Source organism: Dacryopinax primogenitus (assembly GCF_000292625.1).
Source record: "Dacryopinax primogenitus strain DJM-731 SS1 chromosome Unknown DACRYscaffold_24, whole genome shotgun sequence".
Lineage (NCBI taxonomy): Eukaryota > Fungi > Basidiomycota > Dacrymycetes > Dacrymycetales > Dacrymycetaceae > Dacryopinax > Dacryopinax primogenitus.
Genome location: NW_024467221.1, coordinates 250,492 through 259,039, shown reverse-complemented (window position 1 = coordinate 259,039; position 8,548 = coordinate 250,492). Strand labels below are relative to the sequence as shown.

The 8,548-nt window shown below is 53.1% G+C and overlaps 3 protein-coding genes across 3 annotated transcripts in view; 2 read left to right on the top strand and 1 right to left on the bottom strand.

Annotated features, from left to right (window-relative positions):
• Positions 1–1,308: 1,308 nt before the first annotated feature.
• DACRYDRAFT_18867 (DUF1620-domain-containing protein) lies at positions 1,309–4,599 on the top strand (the record flags this gene model as incomplete). The annotated part of the gene is made up of 9 exons (XM_040771401.1): positions 1,309–1,421; positions 1,475–1,970; positions 2,003–2,158; positions 2,260–2,574; positions 2,655–2,957; positions 3,020–3,858; positions 3,931–4,064; positions 4,137–4,498; positions 4,555–4,599. The coding sequence occupies 9 exons, from the start codon at positions 1,309–1,311 to the stop codon at positions 4,597–4,599; spliced, it is 2,763 nt and encodes a 920-aa protein (XP_040624030.1).
• Positions 4,600–5,942: 1,343 nt separating this feature from the next.
• DACRYDRAFT_18866 (uncharacterized protein) lies at positions 5,943–7,442 on the top strand (the record flags this gene model as incomplete). The annotated part of the gene is made up of 6 exons (XM_040771400.1): positions 5,943–6,100; positions 6,306–6,522; positions 6,577–6,764; positions 6,820–6,850; positions 7,063–7,311; positions 7,356–7,442. 6 exons carry the CDS (start codon positions 5,943–5,945, stop codon positions 7,440–7,442), a joined length of 930 nt encoding a protein of 309 aa, XP_040624029.1.
• A 270-nt stretch (positions 7,443–7,712) lies between these two features.
• Positions 7,713–8,548, bottom strand: part of DACRYDRAFT_91769 (uncharacterized protein) — a gene marked incomplete at both ends in the record, with an annotated part of 2,055 nt that continues 1,219 nt past the window's right edge. Inside the window, 3 exons of the mRNA XM_040777023.1 lie at positions 7,713–7,730; positions 7,787–7,952; positions 8,008–8,156. Of these exons, the coding sequence (XP_040624028.1) occupies positions 7,713–7,730; positions 7,787–7,952; positions 8,008–8,156 (333 nt within the window). The remainder of the gene's footprint in view (positions 7,731–7,786; positions 7,953–8,007; positions 8,157–8,548) is intronic.

Genomic DNA, 8,548 nt, shown 5'->3' with positions numbered 1-8,548 from the left:
CTCCGTCCCGATCTTCCGCACGCACCCCGTCCCGATCTTCCGCACGCACCCCGTCCCGATCTTCCGCACGCACCCCGTCCCGATCTTCCGCACGCACCCCGTCCCTACCCCTGAATCCGAGCTCCTGTAGCTTATCCGCCCTCCCCGGGGGCCAGTCGCCCGCCTCGGCTGGGGATAACGCAGACGCTGTACAAGTACTGGGTACCATTCAGACCATGTGTATGAGTATCTCAATTCGTATAGCTCAGCCGTGGTCGTACGGTGTGGCAACCACCTTGTGAACTGAGTCAGTGGATCGACCGTCTATGACGCCGCTGACCGGCGGCTGGAGGAGAGGGAATGTGAACTCTGGGTGGAAGCAAGCAACGGCGCATGCAGTAAAGTTGAGCACCCACTAACCCCACCAGCGAATCAGCACTGGTCATTCCTACCCAAAAAAGTACACCTTCATTCCTATGTATATCCCTTCCCTCTACCTGCAAAGGATGGCATATGAAGCTGGCGGATAAGGAATTGAAAGAGAGGATGGGAGAAGAAGCTGTCACGTGCCTATGAATCATCACAGGTGCCCGATGTGACCTTCGTTGCATCCGTTCGGTGCTCAATGGATGTGCCATGGAAGCCAATCCTTTTCCCTTTGCAATCCAGTCCGCATGCCCATCGGTTTGGTCTACGTCTCTCGGGGCAGTCATCAGCAATACACTATTTCAACTAAAAGGGAGTGCGATGTCCGACCGGTGATGGGGAGAGGTGAGGTGAGGTCTATCGGTGTTAAGCATGGGGTCCCTCTTTCACTCTCCACGTCCCTTCTCCATCTCACACCATGCACGTCATGCACGTCATGCACATCGTCACATTCCTCTCCTTCATAGTGACAGTGATCGCACTCCCCTCTTATGCTCCTATATGGCATACAAAACTAATCGGAACTCCTTCTCTCCCTTCATCAATCCACCGCATACAGGGTGAGAACAAGACAGTCATCGTACTCGCTAATGAAAGAGTGGTGGCAGGTATAAACCCAGGTGATGGGGAAATAGGTACGCGCTCTTACTCCACTTGGCACTTGGGCTGAAAGAAGTAGTATGGAGACAGTTACATGAAGATGAAAGGGTTTGTGCACATGCTAGTCAGGGGAAACGTACGCCTTCCTTACTCCTCCCTCCCTGTCCTCCCCACTAACAACCAACAGGCACAGCAGCACTCTCTTCCTCACACGTGCGAGTATACACACCTCACACAGGAGAGATACAGCTCGATATCCGTCTCCCTCCCTTTCCCTCCGAATCGGACAGCGACACCGCGAGCATGGGGAACGTCGGGTGCGCCATCTCCTGGGCAGAGGACTCCCTGTTTGTGCTACACGAAAACAGGGTGTTCAGCATCTCCCACACCGTGGACTGGACGTTCACTCCCGAAGGGTACGCACCCCTCCCCCTCTCGCTCACACTCCGGCTCGGCTGACCACGTAAAGGGAAACACTCTTCCTCCAAATGCTCACTACAGAGTCGCATGTCCACCTCCTAGGCTTAGACACAGCGCACGCAAAAGCGCAGCCCGTGCATGTCGTCCTCTCCCACTCCGGGGCCCTCCTGCAGAGGACCGTTCTCCCCGCGCTCGCGCCGCTGCATAACGACCCTGACCCTGTGCTGCTCTATCCGGGGGTGGTGGCGCATCTTTCCCAGGGGGGACTCATTTCCCTCCCCCTTCCCCCCTCCTCCAAACCCCACCCTCTCCCAGGCAAATATGCCCAGCTGATCCCTCTCCCCCCTACCCCAGGGCTGGTAGTAGGAGTAAAGGAAGACGGTTCTGCGTGTGTCCTTGCTACCCAGGAGGGGGGGTTGACAGAGATGTGGGAATATGCGGACTCGGCTCGCTCGGCAATGTATACTGAAAGCGTGTTTGCGGGCGCGGTGGATAGGTTGGGGGGGAGACATATAGCCCGGGTGTACTGGACGCATACGTTTGGCGTGAGTTGTTCCTTCCTCTTGCTTATGGGAAGAGAGCTGATTGGATTGGATTGGATTGGATTGGGTGGGATGCAAAGTTGGCAAGCATCCATTTGTGGAGCGAGATGGGCCCGGGGGGGAAGGGTGGGGGCATGGTCTCGGGATTTACGTTCCCGTTTGATACAAAGTCGCATGGGGTTATATGTACCGTACGTCCCTCCTCCCTCGTCCCTCTGCACTTTTTCGCTTCGCCCCTTCTTCCCCCCTCCCTGCTTCCCCAACGCACCAACACCCCACTCACCCTCCCCAGATAACACTAGAAGTCGCCTTCTCCCCCTCCCAACCCCAACCTCAGAAACCCATCCCCCGTTTCCTCATAACCACATCCACAGGGTCGATCCAGCTGTGGCAGGCTGACCAACTCCAGTGGACGAGGGAAGAGGGGCTGGCCGAGTTGGTGGGGGGGGTGGGGTGGGCTGATAGAGGGCTAGCTGCGCCAGGGGGGCTGGGGCTGGGGCTGGGGCTGGGAGGGGGAGGGAGTGCGATGGGCTTGGGAGAGAGAGGTGTGGGGGACGCACCGGAGGGGTTGGGGGAGAAGTGGGCTCGTCAGCTAGGCTCAATCTGGGTGCGCTAGTCTTTCACCCATTTTGTCCTGCCCTGCGCAGTGTACTGCATGGAGTCCCGTTCCTGCTCACCCTCTCGCAGAAACTCCCAGGATACGGCATCTCCTTCCTCCTCCGATTCACCGATTCCCTCTCCCTCTTCCCTCCCTCAGCCAGCTTCCAGCAATCAGCACTCAACAAGCTCGCTCTCGTCGCTTCCTCTTCCGGGAAACTCTATGCCCTCGAGACGGCCCCTTCGGCCCCTGGCGCCCCGGGCGGTGTCCTCTGGTCGCAGATCCTTGGGGTGAGTGGAGCACCGGGCGGGATGGGGAGGGTAGACGTCCAGCGCATATTGAGCGTCGCAGGGGTTGGGTGGGTCGTCCTCGGCCGGAGGTGGGACGAACACGTACGTCCCTTCCGCTTTCCCCTCCCCAAGACGTACGGCATCGCTCACGCACTCCGCTCTAGGGGTTCAAAACCGCTGCATGGAGTATCGACCCCCTTACAGGGACGATCTACCCTCCTCCTGGAAGGGAAGGTACTACTCCTGGGCTTACGCTCTTCCCCGGTCCGATGGCGGAGGCGTTTGTCCTCCCTCCATCTCCCTCTCCCTCCCCCCAGAGCACGAGTCATAACGAGACAGTAGTCATCGTCTCCCAATCCGGGGAAGTGTATCTCTTCCCTACCGACGAAGCGCGCAAAGCTGCCCTAGCAAGCAGGAGCAGGGAAGGAGTCTTCTTCTCCCTTCCCCTTCACACGGGTGATGTATCCTCCTCCCAAGCAGCACTGCAGGGTTTCACGCTCCTCCCCTCTCCTGACGCTGACGGGTTCGCCTCTGTCCCGACATACCGCACGTTCCTTACCCCTTCCCCTAAATCTGAGCTTCTGGGACTTATACGTCCTCCTCGTGGGCCGGTCGCCTCCCTCGGTCGGGTACTAGGGACGAAACAGACGCTATACAAGTACCTCAACCCTCACCTGGTCGTCGCCCTGACCCAGTACCCCGTGGAGGGGGAGGGGGAGCAGGAAGGGGAGATAGAGATCAGGTGCGGCATCCACCTTGTAGACCAAATCAGCGGGTCGATCATCTACTCCGCCTCTGTCCGCAAACCCCGGGGTAGGGCGTGTGATGTGAAACCGGTGTTGGCGGATAATTGGCTTGTGTGGGTCTTTTGGAATGATGGGGATTCGGGGGTTTCCCTGGGGAAAGGGAAGGGGGAGGGGGAGGGGGAGGGGGGGAGGACTAAGGGCTGGAGAGTGGTTGTTGTGGAACTGTATGAAGGGGAGCCGGATGAGATTACGCGGAGGTATGTCAAACATCTAACTTCTATTGCTTTCCCTTTCCCTTTCGTCTCCCGGCTGCCGCTCATCATGTACAGCGCCCAACTTTCTGGCTTTGCGAGCAACTCCTCCCGCGTGCATGGGATTTCCCAGACTTACGGAGTCCCTTCTGCCTGGAAGGCGGTCACGACCACTTTGACAAAGTATGGCATTACGCTCAAGGACGTCGTCGGTGTGTACATACGCTGCGTTGCGTTATGCCTACTCACGCTCTGACTCCCTCTCCCTGTCGTACGTCTCCCAGTCGCCAACGACCGCGGTCAGATCCAGGCATATCCTCATGCGCTCCTCGACCCCCGTCGGCCCTCAGGCAAGCTCACCTCAGAACAAAAAGAAGAGCTCCTAATCCCGTTCGACTCTGTCATAACCGACGATCCGCGCCGGACTGTTTCCCAAAACCTGCACATAATGGGCATCAGCAGCCTGTCCACTACACCCACGGCGCTGGAATCCACCTCCCTCTTACTCGCTTCCGGCTTGGATATCTTCCTCGCCCGACTCTCACCGTCTAGCACGTTCGACATCCTCGGTGAGAACTTTAACAAGACCCAGCTCATCCTTACCGTGCTTGGCTTGCTCGTCGCGATCGTTATTGTCAAACCTATCGTGCGTGCCTTCCTTCCCCTCCTATGAGGATATGACCTGATCTGCGTCTTGCGTAGGTGGAAAGTAAAAAGGTCCGCCAGAGATGGTATACTACCAACTAGAATATCACCCGTTCGGTGTGCACTGTTTGTTATTATCGAATAATGATACAACGCATGCAGGGGATCCCCAACTGCATGTTTCCTATCCCACCCCTGTATCGCTATCCAACGGCCTCGCTTGCCAGTTACGCGTTGAACTCGAGCAAAGACGGCGTCCCCCCGCGTTTCATATGTGGTGAATGAGTCTATCTGTCTTTTTACGCAGAACATGCACAAACGTATGTATGACCTGCGAGCACCCGTGCCAGCCGCTCACGAATCTGTAATCTGTAACAACAACGTAAACGTTAGCTCTTCATCCCCAGCCAGAGACTAGCTCAATCATGACCAATACCAATGTTGTTTTGCTCTCTCACCCCAACGCTTCCACGGCTTTGCTGCTGTCTTCAAGGTACTGCAAATGACCCTTGAGCGTATCTCCCAGCTCAATAACAACCATGAATCAGCATGAGCTCCCGTCAAGTCGTCATGACCCCAGAGCTTCGTCAGCCTCAAACTGCGCCAATCACGCTCGAAGCTTGTCCTAGCTCGTATTCCCCTCTCCTGCCACTCGCCAGACTGTACAAGGAAGGGAGGACGTCCAAGAATTTGCAGACCATGTGCTGGGTCCAGCATATCTACAATTCTCTGTTCGGATCTTCTTTCGCCAATAATTAACCTCCCACGTGCCGAGAGTGGCAGTGCAGAACCCTTGCGCAGCCTTAAGGCACTGGAATTTGATTCCATTAGACTATCATACATGTAATATATAGGGCCGCGGCAGGACAATTCATGCCACTTTTTTATTCTCCCCTTATCAACGACTCGACACAGATGTGGCTACAGGAACCCTCGACTTGCCGCAGGTCAACGATAAGTCACTGCATTAAGGGTATCCCTGGTCAAGGGCCAGACTAGGTAAGGCAAGGTCACCTGACCTCAAGAATAGCAACTCATCTTTTCCTTGGGTAGAAAAGATATTATTGACAGTCTGCTCTATGCTATCCTAAGCCATGTAGCAGATAGTATACCATAGATAGCTAGGATAGGACCAGCAATGACATCTGATCTTTACCTTGCCCAGACCATGTCAGTGGGACTATGACATGCACCAGCCCTGACCATCACTGATTATCTTTCCAAATCAAGTAAATTTCTAGCCTATGCTGTCTTATGACCAGCTATCACAGACAGGCTCAGCTTGCCTTTGCTCACCTATAATAGCCCTCATTCCAGCCTAATGCATACACCTCACCCCTCCGCATACACCTCACCCCTTCTGCTACTCCAACGATGGTGCCAAGATGTCCTCCAGCTCCTTCTCCTTCTCTCCCACTTCTCAAGACCATGTGTATCTTTGAGCAATGAAGCTTGATGTGAAGATGATGCTTGCTGAGCTTGAACTCCTTGCAGTCAGATATGACTTGCAGAGCCAGGAGCCTGGTCAACTTGCCCTCAGAATGATGATTGCAGCAAAGTGGCATGCACTGGAGAGTGAGATTGGAGGTGACTGGGGAGAAAAGTGAGTTGTCTTCTTCACAGTCAGCACAACCACATTACTTTCCTTCTGCATCTTCCTCTCCTTGTCCAGCTTCTCAGACCCAATCCCAGCACCTCTTCTCCCAGCCCCCTTCCTCTCCCTATCTTCCTACTCCCAATTGTTCTCCTCAAAGCAGTCCTTCCTCCCTCTTCAACATTTCTCCCAGCCCAGGCCTTTTTCCCTCCAGAAAGGGCATTGTTCAGGTTGACAATGCCCTCATTGTCTCTCTCAACAAGCAAATTTGTCAGCTTGAGGAGGCACAGTTGTGTCCCAAGAAGAAACAGAGACCTACCTTGTCATCAGTAGATCACTCCATGTCAAGCAAGAGTTCTCACCCTCTTGTTACTGACATTCCTAAGAGCCAGCTTGATCCAGAAGAGGGAACAGTCAGCAGGTATCTGCAGGTAGGCATCAGCAATGCCACCCAACTCTTCAAGCATTAAACTTGGCTCATGCAGATGGAATTGCGCAACCAAATGTATGTGGACATTGGCTACCACATAGAAGGGACCATGCCCAACAAGGGCAAATCACCTGTTGAAGAGCTTGGAACTTACATGGAGCCTGACTTCAAGGGTGGAATTAATGCCAATGCCAACATAAAGATCAGAGATGTGTGGTGGACTTTGTCTACCAACAAGAAATGGTCAGTTGCATGCCTTCACAGTCAGCACAACCACTTTACTCATCTGGTTGTGTAGGGTGAAGACAGCTGAGTGCCCATCAAGCTCTGTGACACTTGGCTTGATAAACATGTTCTTGTGGCCCTTGCCTGGAGGAGCTGGCCACACATGAAGTCAGTCTGGGTGAAGTAGAACCAGGCAAAGGACAATGGCGGAGTGCAGCTAGTCATTGATGGCAGGGTGCAGAGGAGGTATGAGAGGTGCAGGACTGTCAGTTTCCCTCTACAGAAATGAGCAAAAAAAACTCTTACCTTCTCCCAGAAAGCAGCCAAGCTCCGTCAAGCACTAAGGGACTTTGCTGACAACAACCACCTAGAGTATGAGGCCATCAAGGATGATCTGGCACATGAGGATTGGCTGGGGGATGAGTGCTCTTGTGACGAGGATGGCACAAAGAATGCAGGTTGGCAACAGCTTCTGTTCGAGATGGGGAAGATCACTCAAGAGGAACATGACAATCCTGATCTTCAAGTGCTCAAAGTGAAGTGCCCAGTCTGGAAGAGCAAAAATGTAAGTACATTGTTAAAATACAGATAACCACTTAGCTTGATCAGTTCTGGGAGTGGGAGAAAGGTCTTCTCACCCAGTATAGCAGGAAGAGGTTGCACAAAGGCAATCATAAGCTGCAAGAAAAGAAGTGAATCAATCTCAGCTGTACCTCTGAGCTCTTGCCCACCTGTGCACCATATGAGTTTATGATCAACAAGGACTGGAAGCAGAACATCTTACCCAACCTCCTGAACTGGGAACGCCGCCTGGAATATCCCAACTCCTTGTTTGTGTGCTGCTGCTTATCGCTTGATTGCAGAATCCTTGATCCTTGACGTGTAATGTGGTTGTGTCATCCAAAAAGAAGTCTGAAAAGTACCAGTGAAACTTGAAAATGGTTTCTTAAAAAAATTGCATGTGCATTATAGATAGTGCCCATTCTGTACCACAATTAGTTTCAAAAATAATTCAACATGTCAACAGTGCTACCACATACTTTGCTGAGCCCTGTGGTGATCCACATCAGTTGGCCTTTGACCTCAAGCATACAATGGGCTGCAAACCTGCAGAGATCACATGCTAAAAGCAGTGGTTGAATACCAAAGTCATTGTCGAATGTTTGGTAGCAGTTGTGCTGCCAGAAGTGGACTTCTAGTTCCTTCCTACAGTAAAGAATCTTGTCAGCACAATTTCATTATGAATTAGCACTTGACCTACAGATTGTCATAAAGGGATGCATGTTGTGGGGTTGCCTGAAGAGGGACTAGCCAGGCAATGAGGACAAATGTCTGCATACCAGACAGACCTGGCTGGACATGCTGGAACACATCACATAACTCCCCCACCCACTGAGTGCCACACTGCAGCTGGAACATAACAAGTGTTAGGGCAACACAGGCTGACTAAGTCTGCTCACCTAAGAGTACCAAGAGTCTAAGCAGGCAACAAGGAAGTGGAGTAGACCTGATGACTAAGACCTATCTACAGTATAGGTACCTGTGGATGATCCTAAGAGACCAAGTCTGAAGAGACAGTCCCAGGCAGAGTAGGCCTTATATTTATACCTCTGTGGTGGAACCTGCTAGAACATCTTGCTTACTCAGCCTAGTCAGGTGATCAGGTCATATGACCAAGGATGAGGTCATATGAGGTCATGCACAGCCATGCACAGCAGGTCACCTGACCATCCAATCCTTCCAGCAGGTTCCAGCACATGCCAAGGTATACCAGCTACTTCCATGTCATAAAGGCTTTAGTC